The 20,485-nt window shown below is 42.7% G+C and overlaps 2 protein-coding genes across 2 annotated transcripts; one reads left to right on the plus strand and one right to left on the minus strand.

Annotated features, from left to right (window-relative positions):
* Positions 1–4,819: 4,819 nt before the first annotated feature.
* On the minus strand, positions 4,820–5,749 carry LOC117887510 (olfactory receptor 10A7-like). The gene has a single exon (XM_034790161.1). It carries the CDS (start codon positions 5,747–5,749, stop codon positions 4,820–4,822), a length of 930 nt encoding a protein of 309 aa, XP_034646052.1.
* A 12,533-nt stretch (positions 5,750–18,282) lies between these two features.
* On the plus strand, positions 18,283–19,220 carry LOC117887511 (olfactory receptor 5M10-like). The gene is made up of 2 exons (XM_034790162.1): positions 18,283–18,714; positions 18,840–19,220. The coding sequence occupies exons 1-2, from the start codon at positions 18,283–18,285 to the stop codon at positions 19,218–19,220; spliced, it is 813 nt and encodes a 270-aa protein (XP_034646053.1).
* Positions 19,221–20,485: the final 1,265 nt, after the last annotated feature.

The following is a 20,485-nucleotide window of genomic DNA, read 5'->3' on the forward strand; positions in this document are numbered from 1 at the left end:
ACACCTGGGTTTGACTTACAAATCAATGTACCATGGTACTGTTCCTCTATGTGGTACACTGGTGAAGCCATATCCACAGCACTGATTGATGCAGTGTGGAACGGTTGTATTGCAGACTGGCGTTCTGTAGAATCAGGGGTGTGTCAGTTATGCTTTCAGGTATGCTTTAGAGTATTTAATGTTATAATAGAGTATTGGATGATGTGACGGGGTGCAACCTGAGACTGTGGGACTTCTGTGCCTCCTGAATTCACCAGCCTGGGGTGTGTCTCAAAATGCTCTGCTACTGACAAGCAGCAAACCACTCTCCAGGTGCTGTTATCATTCAGTCCAGCAGCATGTGAAGTCCCATACCCAGCTAGATTGCATGAATGCTCTCAGAGCCACTCATGAAATCTCAGAGAGAAAGGCACCAACCAGATCCTCCCAGCCTTGTACCTCAGGGATATACTGTCTTGCACTGCTCAATAGAAAATTGAAAGCCAACCAAACCAGATGGGATGCACTGCTCAAGATCATGTCATGAACAATGCAAATGTATTAATTGATTTGCCACTTCTTTAAGGGGAGTGGACATGCACAGTCTTTGCAATCTGAGTAGATTTACCAAACACTTCAGACAAACTCACTAGTAAGAATAAACATAAAAGTAAGTTTACTGATGGCAAAAGATAGATTTTAAGTGATTACAAGTAGTAAGCATATAGATCAAAGTTAATTTAAGAAATACAATAAAATCGCAGTCTGGGTTGTAGTAACTGAATAAGATATGAATCAAACAATGTCTCACCCTGATAGATAATACAAATAGTTCCTTAGTATGCAGGCTAGAAATCTTTTCAGCCTGGGACCCCCTCCCCAGTTCAGAGTCTTTGTTTTCCAGATGTTCCTTCAAGCGTTGAGTTGTGGGGGAAGAAAGAACAAGTCATGATGTCACTTTCCTTCTTTTATAGCTTCCTCCAGAGGCTGGAGTTTTACAGTTTCAAACACAGGCCCCAGCCGAGTTTGTGGAAAAATACAGTTTACAAGATGGAGTCAGGGTCACATGAGCAAGTCACATGCCCTTGCATACTTTGATGACTGCACAATAGCAGCCATCACCCATTCTTCAGCTAGAAAGTTTACAGGAAGGCCCCTCAGGCGGGGACAGGTTTCTTCTATGGTCTATTGAGAGAGTTAAGTGTTCACTAATGGGCTATTAACTTGAATAGTCCGTTCACAATGTGTTGGCCAGACAAGATTTAAATACCTGGTGGGTGTCACCCCAGTAGCAAACATCTGAAATCCTGGTACCTACTTAATATTCATGTCAGGGACTTGAACCCAGATGGCGTGGTTCATTGTCTGACCACAGAGAGACAGGCAACACCAGCAAGGTCCAAACACAAGCTCTTCATTGAGTAGTGCACACAACAATAGAGAGTATCAGAGGAGTAGCCGTGTTAGTCTGAATCTGTAAAAAGCAACAGAGGGTCCTGCGGCACCTTTGAGACTAACAGAAGTATTGGGAGCATAAGCTTTCGTGGGTAAGAACCTCACTTCTACAGATGCAAGAGAACAATAGAGAGCGGCCTGTCTCCAGAGAGAACCAGCCCTGATTACAATAACTAGTGAGATTATATAGACAGTTCCATCGCGTCATAGTTAAAACAACCCAATCCACCCCCCTTTATTAGTTAAAAGCTTCTAATATTCATGCATATCTATCTTCTTTGACACTACAAACAATTTGTGATGCCTCAGCAACTTCTTATCAGCTTTGTTGTCATGCACCAGAGACTAGGAGAAAGGAGGGAGTTGAGTACAGATGAAGAACAGAAACAGGCAGTGGAGACTTCAAGTCTCCATATGTCCAAAAAAAACGTTCCTAGTACATCTGGTACAAGAATGTGCCCCCCCCCCCCCTTATCTCATTCTTTGAAGCCCAAGCATGCATGTCCTTATGTTTCACAGAGAGACAGGAATGGTCCCCTTCACAGATTTGCAATATTTAATGTACTTAGCTGGCCACCATTGATGAGTATGGAAAAAATTCCTAGGGCAGGTAGATAGATAGATAGTTTTTTGTATGATACATATACATACATGTTGGTTTGTCAATTCTCACAAGAGTCTACTCTAATACAGAAATTTGCACTGTGCAGAATCACAGTATTTCTGCTGCCTGGCAAACAAATGTGTCTGCAAGATTACTCTGTGTTTTTTTTTCTAGTGTGCAAAGGGAAGGAAATAAGAAGGGAAATTTATGCCTCGCTGAGAGCATGAGATATTGAGCCATGTTGCAATCTTATTTACACCACTGGTAAACATGGAGTAACTTTACCGAAGCTGATGATGTTACTCCAGTTTCGCACAAGGTTAACTGGAGGTTAGAATCTGGTCTGTTATTCCTAATGGTGAGTTATTATTGCCGGTTAATTTCCAAATCAGTTTGCTAGTGCTATTTGACATAACACTTCACAACCCTGCTTCCTTCTGTACACTGAATATTAAATAAATGAGCCATTATGTCTCAGCATTTTCACTTTCTAGCCTCAGTGCCAGAATAGCCTGAATATGTTCCACTGTAATCTGATTGTTCATTGTAAGTGAGAGCACAAAATGGTGAACGCAACTGATACAAACTTCATACTAAGGTCAAACAAGGCTAACATCTATAGAGATGGCTGAATAATTTAGAGCAAATGATGCATACAGTGATTTTTTCCAGTTTTTTCCATGCAGAACCACACAATGTTCTCAAATGCACTCATTCAAAATTACTCTAAAAATGTAATAAAAAACCCAGGTTGATTGTGAGCCACCTGTGGTCAAATATTTATTGAAATTCTTTTTCATTGTGGGGACTTTTGTCTAAAGTGCTTCAGTGGCTGAGGAGCCTAATCTTGGAATAATGAGATCCAAGGGCAAGAAGCTCAAATTCAAATTAAAAATGTGGCACATCTTTTTAACAGTGATGGTGATTAACTATCAGAACCAACTCAGACTAGGTGCATTCCTGGAGTATAGGATTTAGTCAAACGTTATTAGACTCAGTCCAGGGGCAACTGGGTGAAATTTAATGGCCTCGGTTATACAGGAGGTCAGAATAGATGATCAAATGATCCTTTCTGGGCTTAAAAATCGATGAATCTAGGTGCCATAGAAAATTAATGGGAGTTAAACTTCCAAGTCATTTGGGCACTTTTGACGTATCTCTGTCTCTATTCTAATCTATCTAAGCCTGTGTCACTGGCCACATGGCAGAGAGAAGAGAAAAGCGTCTTACCCCTGCAGCTACCTCTAGGCAAATGCCAGCAAATCCAGGGTCAGCCAGACTGGGGAAAACTATGCCTCATGGTTGAGCCAATCAGGAGCTGTTCTATAGCAACACCATAGAATATATTTCCCTGAACCAATCACAACGTCCCAAGGGGCGTGGCTTTTGACCGGTGGTTTGTTTAAAAAAAAATACAGCTCTTTAAACAAAGGAATGAAAAGACAAACACTGTACATAACACAAGTTGTTGTAGTAATATACCAGCCTTTAGCTTGCTTTTTAATTCTTTGCCGAAAGAAAAACTGCTGTAAAAAAAGCTTTAAATTTACAGACTTTATAAAGCACACACACAGGCTAACTTAACTGTTTTACATTATGCTAGTTTTTCTTTTAACGCTTTATACCAGAGATTAGAAGGCTTTCCCCCCACCCCTGACTCTTTTTCTTCTTAATGTTTTTTTTTTAATCAAAACACAGTTAAACCAAGTAAAGTTTTAACAAACTTTTAAAATACCAATCAAAAGAAACATATCTGTAGATTTCTTTATTTACCGGTTATCTTTTTCAGTGAAAGATTTTTTAATCACAGCATTACAATTAAATAAAGTGATTAGAAACTACACCATCACAAATTTTACAAATAATTTAATCATGTTTTTACATTTTAAAAAGATGCAGTTTAAGTTGTATTACAGAGATGATAGTTATTTAGTTATGGAAGTTGAATAAAGAAAGATTTTAGTCATTTTTTTGTTGAAATGCCTTGCTTAGTAAGAAAACCCTCCTGCAAAAATAGCTTACAGGAATGTAAATAGTGAAGACATAAGTTCCAGGAGAATAGCAATATTATACAAAACCCACATGTAAAGAAGGGTTGTACAATAATAAAATAAAACAGAAAAAGACATGTTATAGCTTTCTAAATGTTTAATGGCAATCTTTCTAAAATAGTATTAGCTTGCTTTTTAGAGTTTTGCCTAAACAAATTGACCAGAATACAAAAGAAAACCCAACGAAAACTGCTCTGCCTTAAATTGTTAAGAAATCCAGGGTACAGTTAAAAAAAACAAAACACATAATTGATTGGTTTTATAATTGTTTATATATATATATATGAAAGACAAAAGCCACAGCTCGAGTTAAACTCAAATTGCTCCTCGAGCTAACATTGCAGTTAGGGGTATGTCTGCACCGCAATCACTTGATGTTACTGCGTAGACACACCCAAGTCAGCTTTAATCAAGCTAGCTCAGGTACCAGAGCAATGGACCTGCAGCAGCCTGTGCTTCAGCCTGGGCTGTAACGGCCCACCCGGAACCCTGTGAACTTACTTACATGGCTAGTCTCAGCTGAAGCGTGCGCTGCCGCAGCTTTAACGCTCCAGTACTTGGTAGTTAGAGTAAAGCTCGCTGGGGACTGTCTACACCAGCTGAAATCACACCCCATGATTGCAGGGTAGACTGACCCAAAGACAAGCCCATAAACTCAACCCCAAATGTGCAAACAGGTGTGAAAAATGATGAGAATGGCTTAAAAATCATGAGATATTAATCTACACATTTACTGGCATTTTTTTCTCAGGGCCTCTTTCACCTCTTTGTTTCTCAGGCTGTATATGAAGGGATTGGCCATAGGAGTCAGAATTGTGTAGAAGACAGAGAACACTTTGTTGAGGTCTCTGAGTGTGTTGGTGTTTGGTAGCAAATACACAATGATCAGGGTCCCATAGAAAATTGTCACCACAATGAGGTGAGAGGAGCAGGTAGAAAAGGCCTTTTGCCTCCCGGTGGTGGAAGGGATTCGCAGGATGGTGGAGATGATACACAGGTAGGATGTCCCAGTTAAAGCAAACGGGGGCAGGGTGAATAAAGCAGCCACAATGATGATTACAAGCTCCATCTGGTAGATGTCATTGCGGTAGAGATTTATTATTTGTGTAAATTCACAGAAGAAATGATCAATTTCATTGGGGCCGCAGAAAGGTAATTGTAACATCATACCCGTTACTACGGAACTAGCCAGTAACCCACTAATCCAAGACCCAGCTGCTAGCTGGAGGCAGAAACTGCCATTCATAAGGGTTGCATAATGCAGTGGTTTGCATATCGCTAGGTACCGATCATAAGACATCGCTGCCAGGAGATAACACTCGGTGGCTGCAAAGAAGCCAACAAAGTAACATTGTGTGATGCAGCCACCAATAGAAATGGTTTTGTCCCCAGTCAGGAGACTGGCCAGCATCCTGGGCAGGACGGTGGAGGTGTAGCAGGTCTCCAAGCAGGACAAGTTCCCCAGGAAGAAGTACATGGGGGTGTGAAGGTGCTGATCAGCCACAACTAGCACAACAGTGAGGATGTTCCCGGCCATGGTCACAATGTAAATCACAAAGAACAACATAAAGAGAAGAATCTGAAGTTTGGGAACAGTCCCAAAACCCAGGAGGATGAACTCTATGAGGGAGGTTTGATTTCCCTGTTCTGTGTCTGCCATGGACCAAACTATACAAGAGAAGAAGAATGGCATTAGTTAAATGTCAAGATCACATTATCAATTTAAATGCATTAATGTTCAAATGCTCCCTCTCCTTCAGGTCCCCCAAACAAATACTGGGCTGAGCACACAGGCTGGGGGCTTGGAGTCATATAATGGAGGCTTATGACATCTGAGAGTGAATGAGAAAAACTGACACACAAACATGCTGCTAAGGCAAGCTCAGATTTGTGTAAAAACCCTATTTTTTCTGATTGGCAAAATAATTGCTCCCTTCGTTCTGCTCCAAGAGCTGACACTAGTGGTATGCAGTGGGAAAACCAGATCACCAGGAGGAGTCTGGCAAATGAAGGACTCCCTGAATTCTCACAGCCTCGTTTGGGCTGGTAAAACACCCTACAATTTTGCTGGCTGTGAATCGGCTTGGTTTGTCCCTGACAGAAACCAACTCACCATGCGTGAGGTTGTGCCAGTCCAAACCATCACCTCCTAAGCCTTTTTAAGTGGTCATCATTTGATTTCATTGTGCTGTACCATGTAGATAAGTTTTTATGCTGCTTTGTGATCATTGCATATTAACTTTTGAATTCCTCTGTTCAATTTTCAGAATGTCCCTAAGCAGTTTGAATCAACATATCCCTTGGCAATCGTCTCAGTATAGATTACATAAACTCTGAATACAGAGTTGAGGCAGTGACCGCAGGATTACGGTCTAGAGTGTGAGGGATTTAGAGACCTGAAGTTGGGGATTTGGGTGAGGGCATCTCAAAGAGTTTTCCTCTGCCTAGAGCACCACATAGGGGATTCTGTGGGCCTGATTTTGGTGGAAATCAGGCTACTGGAAGCATCTCACCTCCCCATCATCATTGCAGTCATCAGCCAGAGAGTCTTTTATAGAGGAAATTCCTAGTCTCTTTATGTGGACAAGCACTCACTGAGGATAATTAAAAGCTACTACTAGAGATAATCTGGATAAGAGATAATACTGCAATATATAAACTGGGATTCTATTTGAAGCCCACACCTTGGCTAGAGCATTCAGTTGGATGCCGATTGCGAAACTAAATGTCACTGAAAATGCCACATCCCAGTAGAAAGTTTTGATTTTGATGAATCAACATTTCCATCAGAAAATTTTCAAATACATCAAAATGATAAAATAAATTAAAAAGAAACAAAACACTATACAATTATAAAAGAAATAGAAATAAAATATAAAAAAGTAAAATTAAAATAAACACTATAAATTAAAAATAAAAATATAGAACATAAAATTAAAATATAAAATGCAATAAAATAAAAATATATATATAAACAAATATTTTCAAAAATGGAAAATTAAAAAAAAATAAAATTAAAAAATAACATTTGAAAGTAAATAAAATAGAGTAAAAAAATAAAAAGTTATAAGTGCAGTGAAATATGCTGGGAGAGAGTCGAGGATCAGTTAGTCCCGGATTATGTGAGCAAGAATGACCTTGGCAAACATCTGAGCAAGAGAATGCTTGGTGCCACCTCAGAGGCCTGGCCAACCCCATCCAAGATCCCATCTCCAGCTGTGGCCATCCCTGATGCTTCAGAGGAAGGAGACCAAAAACCACCCCTAAAACAAAAACCCTCCGAGAATACATTCCCAGAGGGGGATCCCCTTCCTGACCTGAAACCCTGAAGCATGAGCTTTAGGAAGCTCAGACATAAACCAGAAGTGAGGCCCAGGGCTGCTAAGCCGTGCCCTGCAACATCTCAAGAAATGGAATCGTACAGTTGCACTCATAAATTTATCCAGCTCTCTCTTAAAACTAATTAAGTTCTGTGTCCCTACAGCTCCTGTTGGAAGGTTGTTCCAGAATCTCACACCTCTGTTGGTGAGAAACCTTCTTCTAATTTCCAGCCTGAATTTGTTCATGGCCAGTTATATACACATTTGTTTTTGTCCAACAAGGATAGGGAATTAGGAAGAGGAGCTCCACCATAAATTTTATCCCAGTAGTTATGGTGCTCATCTCGGATATGGGAGACCCCTACTTCAAGTGTCTGATGAGGAGAAATGACTGAAATTGCTAGGATTTTTCAAGAAAAGGAAATGAGTGTGCCTGGAAAACATTCTCTAGTCACAGTGACATACTTTCAAAAAGAGCCCGATAGAAAATTAGTGAGACTTCTGTTCCTAAGTCACTTAAACTCCTTTGAAAATCTGACTCAATGGGACTTTAGCTCATTGTTCTGCACATCTGAAAGTCAGGCTCCACATATATACGAGAGTCTATCCTGCCCTCATGAAAGTGAGTGGCTATTTTGACATCAATTTTTAATAGAAATGGGAATGAAGCCAATGTTGTCTCCAATGTCCAATCTATGTTTGTCCCCATATGACCCTATAGAGAAAGTGAACCTTTCCTCCATTATCAGCCCATGAGACAAATATTTAAGCAAAGAGATTAACATATTCATAAATGATCTAAGAAAACGAGTAAACAACACTGGCTCTAGTACTATTTACCTGTCTCCACTCAAAGTTTCCTTTGCACAGAATCTGCCTATGTTGACAGCTAGGTTCTAGTACAAGTTTAAACAGTGAAGTGGCAAAATTTACACACTATACAAAACTACTCAAGGTAGTTAAGTCCAAAGCAGCCTATGAAGAGTTACAAAAGGGATCTCAAAAAATGGAGTGGCTGTGCAAGAAAATGGCAGATGAAATTCAATGCTGATAAATGCAAAGTAAAGCACATTGGAAAACATAATCCCAGCTATTCACACAAGATGATGAGGTCTAAATTAGCTGTAACCACTCAAGAAAGATCCTGGAGTCACCCTGGGTAGCTCTGTGAGAAGATCTGCTCAATATGCAGCAGCAGTCAAGAAAACTAACAGAATGTTAGGTACCATTAGGAAAGGGACAGATAAGAAGACAGACAATATCATAATGACACTGTATAAATTCATGGTACACCTACACCATGAATACTGCGTGCAGTTCTGGTCACCCCATCTCAAAAATGATATATCCAAATTGGAAAAAGTACAGAGAAGGGCAACAAAAATGATTATGGGTATGGAACAGCTTCCATATGAGGAGAGATTTAAAAAGACTGGGACTGTTTGGCTTGGAAAAGAAAGGAGTAAGATGGGATATGAAATCATGAATGGTGCAGAGAAAGTAAATAAGATAGTGTTATTTACATCTTCACAAAACACATGAACCAGGAGTCACCTGCCAAAATTAATAGGCAGCAGGTTTAATACATACAAAAGGAAGAATTTCTTCACACAATGCATAGTCAAGTGGTAGAACTTGTTGCCAGAGGATGTTGTGAAGGCCAAAAGTATAACTGATACAAAAAGAAATAGATAGCCATTGATGGACCTATCCTCCATGAAGTTATTAGCCAAGATGCTCTGGGACTCATCCCCACTCTCGGGGTGTCCATAAACCTCTGGCGGCTAGAAGCTGGGACTGGAGAACAGAGGATGGATCACTCAACAAATAGATGTTTTAGAAGGAGTGAACAGAAAAGAGCAGACACCGGCCACTGATGAAAGACAGGATACTGGCTATATGGACCATTGGTCTGACCCAGTATGGCCATACTTACATTCTTATTAAAACTAAGTGTCTTCTCCAGAGAATGCCCTACCCCGAACCTCCCCATAAAACACATACACTCTCTCCAAAAAAAGAAACTACAGCTAACATGCACCAAATGAACTCCATTCTCTCAGTGCTGCCTTCAGAAGTAGAGAGAGAGAGATGAGTGATTTCAGTAGTAGCTGGGTTCCCAATCACAACGCCTTTGTTGCAATTCATTCAGTGAGAGTAGGGTGACCAGACGTCCCAATTTTATCGGGCCTGTCCCGATATTTGCTTGTTTGTCCCGTGTCACAACTGATGTGCGGTCGGGACACTGGACAAACAAGCAATTTTGCCCTCCTGGAAGGGCTCTTGGCCTCCCCCACCCCGACTCCGCCCCCTCCACCCCCCATTGGCTCCTTCCCCAAATCCCCGCCCTGGCCACGCCTCTTCCCCATGCATGTGGCATTCCACCTCCCTCCCAGGCTTGTTGCTGTAATGGCGGGGCAAGCCTGGAGGGCGGGGGTGGTGGCCGGCTTCCAGTTCCTGGAGCTGGTGAGTAGGGGCACTGGGTGGGCAAGGGAGGCTGGCAAGGGGGCTGCTCCCCCAGGAGGTAGAGGGGGGGCTCCGGACACCAGCAGTGGCGGGGGGAGAGCAGCTCGGGGCCGCACGAGTGGCCATGTAAAGTTTATCGTCTTGGACGGCCCCCGGCCGGCTCCCCGCCCTGCGCCAGCATGTCGCGCCCGCCGCCACAGGCCAGGTAAGGAGCCGAGTTGCCCCCTCCCCCCTTGTCCTGGCTCCTCAGCTGAGCCCCCCGTCACCCTCCTGGGGGAGCAGCCCCCTTGCCCGTCTGGTGCCCATACTCACTAGCCTCAGGAACTGGAAGCCGGCCACCACCCCCTCCCTTCAGGTTTGCGCCGGCATTCCATCTGCAAGCCTTGGAGGGAGGAGGAATGCCGCTCAGCTGAGGAGCTGGAGGGAGGGAGGGAGGGACTCGGTTCCTTACCTGGCCTGTGGCGGCCTGTGGAATATACTGGCGCGGGGCAGGGACGCTACCCCCCTATAGGGCAGGGCGAGAAGCCGGCCGGGGTCCCCCCCAGCTGATAAACTTTACGTGCCCACTTGCGCAGCCCTGAGCCGCTCTCCCCCGCTGCTGCCGGGGTCCGGAGCCACACACCTCTTTCTCCAGCGGCTCCTTCCCCGCGGGGCGGCGGGACGTGCCACATGTGCCTGGGGCCCTGGGGGGTGGGGAGAGGGGCAGCGGCCACGGTGCGGCCGGCACCTGCAAAACAGCTTTTTTTTTAACTTTTTTTTTGCTCCGCCTCCCCCCGTGCGTCCCAATATTCCCCGCCCCTCCCCCCCCCACGTCCCGATATTTCCTGTCAGTGATCTGGTCACCCTAAGTGTGAGCATGCAGTGGAGTTGTAGCTGTATCTGTCCCAAGATATTCAAGAGACGAGAGAGGTGAGATAATACCTTTTATTGGACCAACTTCAGTTGGTGAAAGAGAAGAACTCGGTGTGGCTCAAAAACTTCTCTCTCACCAACTGAATTTGGTCCAATAAAAGATATTACCTCACCTAACTTGCCTCTGTGTGAGCAGACTGCTGCATCCAGGCAGAAGTCAAAGGGACCCTGTTGAGAGACCCAGCCCTAGATAAGGGGGGGGGGAAGAATCTGATCATTTGTAAAGGAAAGGGTAAAATAAGATTAAAAAGGAATAAAAATATGAATCAACTCACCTGCCTTTTAAATGTGGACCATAAAAATGGTGAGATCATTCTGACCTGTGATTTTCTCTTTCTGTTGTCTTAGAGAGATTAGACAGACAAATCAGTAAGTAGGTAGATAAACAGACTTTCTGCCTCTGCAATACATCATGTCAGGATATCAACTCATCTTTGCTCCACTCCCAGGGATAACCTTACCCTACCTTGTCAGCTTTAACTGTTTGGAGTAAAGAGCCTTTCCTCATCTGACTCCAAGACTAAGAACGGATTTTGGAGAGTTGTTTAAATGCTGTCTTGTTCCCATAGGAGAAGATCCCTGCAGATCACTCTCTGAAACAAGCTATCTGTAACACTGAGCTGGGTCAGTCCTTAAGCAGCAATTTACCATGCATAAGAATGAGAGTACTGAAGCTTGGATTGCCAAAGGAGCCTAATGGATTTAGGTATCCAATCTCAGTGACAGGCTTGGATTTTAAAAGTGCCCTAGGAGCTAGACCCCCAAACAGCAAACCATTTCATCTCCCATACGCTCCATTGACAATGCTAGCCATAATGTGAATGGAGCAAATAGACTGCATGAGATGGTGGGGAAAAAGTAGGATGTGGGGGGGAGGGCTAAGCAGTATTGCTTGACCCTGTGCTATTTGAAAATTTGACACCTATTCACCAAATATTTTCATGCATAGGAAAAGAAAGTCTAATTTGACAATCCAGCATATGGAAGCATCCCCTATACCTTTAACCTATTGGTTAGGGTACTTGGATGTGGGGGAAACTCATTCACTTCTCACCTCTGCCTGCTGTGGAGAAGAGATTTGAAATTAGGGCTCCCATCTCTCAGGAAAGTGCTCTAATCTCTTGGCTATGAGGTATTTTAGGGTAGGGCTTTCTCAGGCTCTCCTAATGAAGCTGTTCACATTATATAAGTCAGCAGCACATCGGCAACAGCAGATACTAGATACATCACTAGAATGCAGCTATGGAGGCATGTAGAATAGATTTCCATCTTAGATTCACTCTTGCAAGTTTTCTTGCTTCCACAAGAGTTAGTATGGGAGGATTTAGGTTTCTTAAATTCCTCAGAATTGCAGCTTCCAATCTTATTCATGATCACCCTTATTCTCTTCTTCCTTTGACCTCAGATTTATAAACCTTCAGTAAAAAAGTGTACTTTCTTCTGCACATTGGACATGACCCCACCATTGCATCCATCTTCTTCTCAACTGATACAAGACTGCAACTAGCTGGGATCATCTAAGTATGTCCTTGCTTGTGACAAAATCAAACTGTGACACTCTGTTCTTCTAGGGAGCGCCCTGTAACCCCCATGTTTATCATTTGTATATAGTTGTGATATTTCATATAAGGCTTGCCATGTAAGGTATCATGGAAAAGATTATGACCTGCTGAAACCCATTGTTCTACCTAAATATGTATATCTTGAGTGCATATGAAGTTATGAGATTGTGCTCTATGGTTGTCATATGTCATATGGTTGAGAGTTTAGACAGTGTGCTTAGCTTTTATTTTCTTTTGGAAACTTATCTGACTTTTTGTCTATCACTTATATTCTTTTGTAGTCAAACTTATTTTTATGTTTATCCTTACCAGAGTTTGTCTGAAGTGTTTCGTAAATCTGCTCAGGTTACAAAGGCTGGTACATGTCCACTTTCCCTTGAAGAAGTGGCGAACTAATTAATAAACTTGCACTGGTCAAGATCTTTTCATGAGCAATACAAGGCAGTATATTCCTGAGATACAAGGCTGGGAGCAGGGCAGGATTTGGCTGGTGCCTTTCTCTGTGTGTTTCGTAAGTGCTATGGGGTCATTCATGCAATCTAGCTGGGCATGGGGCTCCACATGCTGCTGGACTGAGTGCTAGTGAACGGCATCAAACACCTCCACATGCTGTTATCAGAGCACTGTGAGATTCAACCCAGGCTAGTGAATTCAGGGGGCACTGTGGTCCCATAGTCCCAGGTTGCAGCCCAGGGATCCCGTCCCACAAATCAACAGATGTTAAAAATCCACTGTATTTTTGACCCTGAAAACTGCCCAGTTTTCTCCTCGGCTATTTTTAATGGATATATTTCTGCTCCATATAACAGAGTTGCCATGGCTACCACATTGAACACTCATCTCTTAGCTGTCACATAGACATTCTGCCACGCAAACGGAAGCATTTGAAGATGCTGAAATGCCACCAATGCAAAATGGATCAAACGTGTGACTCCTTCCTATATAGAACCTCCTGCTGTCAACCCGCTACCCAGATAGATAAAACTATTCACCCATTCAAAGCCATTGGCATGTACATGCACAGGACCAGGCCATTCATTTCCATTTTATAGGAGGCATTCATGTCTTTGGTTTTGTCATCATAGATTAAGTTATTTTTCTCAGCTGTTGGTCAGTAGTCGCCCCAAGTAAGGCAATACCATCCTCATATTAAAGATCTACTCAAGATGAATCTCTAAATAATACACCTCCTACCTGGGCCTCAATCAGTCTGTGACACTTTGTGTCTTAAAGCAGCACCCTGCCCCCCATAGTCACACTGCCATATAATTATGATATATTTTCTACAAAGTAGATCATGTAAGGTATTAATGGAAAAGTTACAATCTATCAAATATGATCATACTGTTTGTTTGTTTCCCCACATAAAATGCTCTAAGTTCATGAAGCCGGCGGACCGCATCCACAGTACCGAGGCTAGAGTCGACTTCCGGAGCGTTGCACTGTGGGTAACTATCCCACAGTTCCCACAGTCTCCGCTGCCCATTAGAATTCTGGGTTGAGATCCCAATGCCTGATGATGCAAAACAGTGTAGTGGGGGGGGTTCTGGGTACATGCCGTCAGGCCCCACTCCCTCCATCAGAGCAACGGCAGACAATCGATTCGCACCTTTTTACCTGGGTTACCTGTGCAGACAACATACCACCACAAGCATGGAGCCCGTTCAGATCAGCTCAGCTCACCATCACCATATGTCATCTGGGTGCCGGCAGACGTGGTACCACATTGCTACACAGCAGCAGCTAATTGCCTTTTGGCAGTAGACGGTGCAGTATGACTGGTAACCGTCATCGGCTATCTGGGTGCTGGCAGACGTGGGGCTGCATTGCTACACAGCAGCAGCCCCTTGCCTTTTGGCAGTAGATGGTGTACTAAGATTGATATCTGTCATCGTCGTATTCCAGTTCAATCAGAGGCACCTGGGCAGACATGCTTTGTCTCCTGGAGACTCAGTCCTGCCGGCAGTCCGATTGAACTGTCTTGACGATGATGGCTAGCAATCGTAGTACAGTATCTTCTACCAAGCACCCAGAAGATGCCGAGGGCTATCAGTCATGCTGCACCGTCTGCTGCCAGCTTAAGATGTAAAAAATAGATGTATTCATTTGCTTCCCCCTTCCTCCGTGAAATCAACGGCCTGCTAAACCCAGGGTTTTGAGTTCAATGTTTGGAGGGGCCGTTCTGTGTGACAGTTGTTGAAGAAAAATTGATCGCCTCTTGTACTGCCATTGTCTGTGTCATGGGAACATAGGTTATTGAGTNAAAATTGATCGCCTCTTGTACTGCCATTGTCTGTGTCATGGGAACATAGGTTATTGAGTCTTCCTCTGAACAGCTGGTTCTGGTCACTGCCAGAAAGAGGATTCTAGACTACATGGCAGGTCTGACTCAATATGGCAATTCTTGACAGTACACAGATGTGGGATAATCTGCCCCTATAGCAGAGTCTCTAATTGTTAGAGTTTGATTTAAGCCCTGAAGCTTAAAGTTTAATTATGTGTCTTATTTCTGCATAGAACACCCTCCCAACAGTGGTTCACCAAACAGACACCCGCACCCAAAGCAAATATTAAAGAAAGTCTAACTTGATTGAATGGGCTTTTTCATTCATCTATTATGTTTATGTGCATCTCTTCTTCTCTATAGACATGATATTGCATACACTTGAGTGTTTAGACTAAACGGTTGTCAAGTATCAGCTGGTAGCCATGTTAGTCTGTATCCACAAAAACAACAAGGAGTCCGGTGGCACCTTAAAGACTAACAGATTTATTTGGGCATAAGCTTTCATGGGTAAAAAACCTAATTTTTTCAGATGCAGCAATAGACTACATTCAGATGCAGCAATAAACTAAATGGTTGTATCCCTACAGCCTGTCTGCTTTCAGAACTCCAACGGAGGCTAACAGGACTTCCTCTTTTTGACTTTGTGAGGGATTGAGCCCAATCAAGATTCTGTGTGATCCAAGTCCTGCAGACAAATTCAGAATCTTGGTAGTGGTCCATAGTCACACTTAATTGGAGTATGATTACTCATGTGTTCATCCTATGCACTGGAGTAGCCCTTTTGCAGGATTGGTCACTACATGAATATTTATATGAGCATTTGAGTTTTCACTAAGCCAAACAAATTGAAAAGTAACGCCTACAAGATACTAATTAGATCTGCATTTTTAAAGGGCTCTGAATTCTGGGCAGCGAGGAAGAGAAAGGAGGAAATCTTGAATACAGTGGAAATGAATATTTTAAGATCAGTGGTTGGAGTTACAAGGATGGACTATGTTCGGAACAAAGTAGGGGAAGTGTGAAGGTGATACAAATTACATATATATAAAAAAAGCTGAGGGAATCCAGGTTTAGATGATTTGGCTATGCAAAAATAAAATCGGGAGAACATATAGGAAACAGGGAGTTAAATTTAGTAGTGAAGGGTAAGAGAAGTGTTGGAAGACCCCAATTTAGATAGATGGATGTCATAGTAAAGGATTTGGTTAGCTTCTGGGTTTCAGAGGAAATATATACAAGACAGACTAGAATGGATAAGAAGAACTTGAAGACCCAACCGCATATAGATGGGAGTAAGCTTAGAGGATTTGAGTGCAGCCAGGGATTCAGACACTATATTGCAAGATTGTCATTATGACAGAAATGACAATATCCTGTAATATCTTGGAAAAACCTTACTGAATTAAGTTTAACATCTTTGGAGTTTTTGTATTAAAAATGCAAATATTTATGTACTGTTGTGAGATTGTATGGAGATTCCTTAGGAGGAAGCAATGAATAATGCAATCTCTTGGAGCTATTAGGAGCTTCAAAGGATTATTGGGGACAATACGAGTGAAGTGGATGTCCTAGGACATTTTGTGGGGGAGAAGGGAATGCAAATGCAGGCCCGGATTTAGGGGCAGGCAACCCAAGGCTTGGGGCGTGCTGTTTTTGTTGTCAGTGACAAAATACAGATTTACAGATCCTAGTGTGCAAATTTAACTTCTTCTCTGACAGGGATAAATCATGCATGCAAATCATGCACCAAAGTCATGAAATGTGGTACAAATGCAATAAAAAATAAGGTATTCAAAAGTTTAACATTTGGAGGGGGGGCGGCAAAGACGTTTCTTGCCTTGGGCACCATTTGGTCTAGGGCTGGCCCTGTGCAAATGACTCACCTGGAAACCCTTCTTTTGAAGCTGCACTTGGGGCAGATTTTGTCTGGCTGACTACATATGCAAGGTCTCTTCAAAGAGACAAACTCTATAAATGAGTCACTCTCAGAGTTAGGCATTGTTCTTGTTCTGAGGTGAGGATGTGAAGAACATGAATCCATAGGAAAATCCCTGAGTGGGGGTTGAAGGACAGCTCTTACCAAAGCCCATGTTGCAATTCGGGTGCTCTCTGGAAAGTTTGTTGTATAGGTTTCTTTTATTCTTTTTTATATATTTTCCTCGGTAGGGACTTACCTTAAGCCTAAAATACGCTTGCTTAGAAAGAGTCTTGTGGTAACTTACAAGCATAGCAATTACACTGTGTACTGTCTCTGAGGAGAGAAGTGAAGATGGTCTGTTAGGAATAACACAGTGAAGGCAGGTAAGTGGTCAGCCTGTCAGAAGGAAGAGTGATGCAAGTCTCCATCCAAGAGAGGTAATGACTGGGGAGCAGGACACCTGAGACTGGGTGCCCTCAGTGGACCGTATAGGAGAAACACAGGTGCAGTTGTTCTGAACTTTACCAATCATTCCACAGTCAGCCCCATGTAAGGATCAAACTCCACTCAGGAGACCCTGAGAATCTCCATCCGGTTCATGGCTCCCAGCCCCAGGCTCCCTTTCCTAGGGAAAACAATGTCCTTCTGATGCAGGTTCATTTTCCATATGGTGCTGGCTCACTTCATGTCCACAAGATATGGAATCACTGACCCACAGAGGATGTTCTACCCATTGAACAGTGAGCTCAAAAAGAACTCTGTGTCGCTCGAAAGCTTGTCTTTTTCACTAATAAAAGTGGTCCAACTTGTCACAGAGAGAGAAATGATGATGGAACAATAAATGACACACAGAGAAGTAGAAAGAGAAATAATACTGATAGTCTATCATGATGTAACACATTATACAATTAATAAAAATGTATACTATTCACATCGGGAAATGTTCAGAAATATAGGGGGCAGTTTCTGATCTCTTGAAAGAGTAAGAGACCCATGTCAGTGGTTTTCATTAGTCAGTCAAACATTAGCTGCGAATGTTGGCCTTGTTTTGTGCCCTTGAGTTATTCGTGAACTCATCCTGATTTTACTAAATGATTTGACAAATAATTTGGCAGTTAGGTGCCCCAAACCAGCCTGTGTTGTCTACTTAAAACACACAAATTCCATCCAGCATCTCTGTTTCTCTCTCACTGAATTTAGTATATTTCAAATAGACATTGCACAGCCTGGAATAGGGCTCTCTTTACATTCATGCTACTGATCAGATTAACTTCACATGCTAGAACACTCACCGCAGATGCAGAAGACCAAGTATCCAGTAACCCTACACGGCCTCTTTTTATGATTTATCCACAGAGGAACAGCTTGAAGAGGAGAGACTGAGGGAGCCCCACATCAGACTATCCCTTAGTCAGAGCTGAGCAGGATATTTGTGAATACCAGTAGGACCTGATTCTGGGATTTAGGCATCTAAAGTGGCAGGTGCCCAAGGCCTTTTGTGTAGCCAGCCTATTTTGTCTATTTAAAACACACAAATATGATTGACATCTCTCTCTCTCTCTAAATTTAGTTGACTTAAAACACGTATTTTACAGAATGGAATAGGACGCTCTTTACATTCATCCTATGGAACAGATGTTCTCCACATACTCTTTCAGTTTATTTTTATGATAAATGTTAATTCCATTTGTTTTCGCTTGTCTTCCAGGTCACAGTTTTCCTGAATAAATGCCAAAGAAAAATCAAACCACAGTGACTGAATTTATTCTCCTGGGACTTTCCAGTGACCCACAGATGCAGATTTTCCTCTTCTCGGTGTTTTTAGTTATTTACCTAATCACTCTGAGTGGTAACATAGTGATCAAGGTGGTGATAAGAGCAGAGTCTCACTTTAACACCCCTTTGTACTTCTTCCTCTTCCATTTATCCTTTATTGATATCTGCTATTTCTCGGTCACGGTGCCTAACACGCTGAGGAACTTCCTAGCAGTGCAAAAAATTATTTCTGTCAATGGCTACATTGTCCAGATGTTCTTCATCCTCCTCTCAGGTGGTGCTGAAATTCTCATTCTCTCAACCATGGCTTCTGACCGCTACGCTGCCATCTGTGACCCATTGCGTTACATGGAGAGAATGAGCAAAGGGATCTGTGTTCAGCTGGTGAGCAGTGCATGGGCAAGAAGTTTCTCCATGCCCTGCTTAACACTGTTTTTACCTTCAAGTTACAGTTCTGTGGGCCCAATCAAAACAGCCATTTCATCTGTGAGCTCCCTCCTCTGTTACAGCTGTCCTGCATTGTGACCCTCACCAGTCAAGTGGTGCTTCTTACTTCTGTTCTGATATTTGGATCAAGCTCCTTTCTCCTCACCCTGATCTTCTACATTCACATCACCTATACCATCCTGAGGATACGCTCTGTGGAGGACATGCATAAAGCCTTCTCCACCTGCAGCTCCCACCTGATTGTGGTTGTCTTATTCTACCCGACAGGTTTTCTCCAGTACACAAAATCCAGCTCGGTCTCCTCTGTCATGCTGGATGAAATGTTCTCCATTCAGTACAGCGTCTTGACCTCCATCTTAAACCCCATCATCTACAGCCTAAAAAACAAGGAGGTGAAAATGGCTGTAGGGAAAATGTTGAGGAAATTGAAGTTTATCAAGTAATGTTGATGATCTTAAATAAATTAAATTACATATTTTTACATCAGATCATAGAACTGTGCATAACTTGTATTTGAGGCATTCTCAGCTCAGGTAACTTATGGAAACTTTGGGACAAAACTTCAGTTGGTCTAAATCAGTGTAGTGCCATTGAAGTCAGCCGGCCAGATTCCCAGTTGTACGAGAGTCACTGGATCATGGGGAACTGGACCTTGGGTTTCCTAAATCCAGAGCAAATGCTCTGAGCACCAGGCTTATAGTCATTCACACATTTCTCCCTTTCCCCTCTCTCCATATCTCTTTAATCTGTCCCTCTGACTTCAGGGGAGCTATGGCCAATTTATACCAGATGAGGATCTGGCCAATTCTATAAAAAGAATCTCTTCATCTATTAATTTCTTTCTTTCTTTTTGAGTAATTTGTTGAAACTCTATTAAATATCAATTACCTTATTCTACCCTACAATAATAATAAGGATCATATAATAATCATTGGAGCCAATAGGTTTACTCCCAAGGGAGGGCTAGAGCCACAAATAAACTTAGGATTTAAACAGGGGATGTGGGTTCCATAACCACCAGGATACACTCATGTCGGTCGCTCTCTAACTCTTGTGTTCAAGCCTGTCTCTATCAAGCACTTGAGGTGGGGCCCTCCCACATTCCAGGTGACTACCCTGACCATTGGGATAAAAGTTATAACCGGTCTCCTCCTTCTAATTCCATCTTCTTCCTCCTCCCAACCCAGCTTCGTGTAAAAAACCTTTAGGTGGGTAACAGGGTTCCCAGCTGAGAATTACAAGCAGAAGGAGGTGTTATGGAGATAGAAGAAGGGGATATGGGGACTGAACTCTTTGACAGCAGCAGGGATTAGAACACACCCCTCGCCTCGGCATCTCCCATTGACTAGGGAAACACATATCATCATGTTAGAACACAAGAACAAATGAGACCATCCCAGATGGTCCATTGTCTGATCTGGGATGGGCTTTCATGTTTCTGCCAGTGGCCAGTGCCAGATTTTTCAGATGGAATGAACAGAACAGACCATTATTGAGTGATACATCCCCTGTCGCCCATTCCCAGCTTCTGTCAGTAAGAGTTTTAGGGACACCCAAAACATGGGGTTGCCTCTCTGAACTGGACTAATAGCCATTGGTGGACCTATCCTCCATGAATTTATCTAATTCTTTTTTTTTAAACCATCTCCAGCTCAAGAGAAAGGAAATAAAGGATGTTGTTAATATGAAAATGAAAGCCAGATTTAAT

The sequence above is a fragment of the Trachemys scripta genome, chromosome 14, assembly GCF_013100865.1.
Source record: "Trachemys scripta elegans isolate TJP31775 chromosome 14, CAS_Tse_1.0, whole genome shotgun sequence".
Lineage (NCBI taxonomy): Eukaryota > Metazoa > Chordata > Testudines > Emydidae > Trachemys > Trachemys scripta.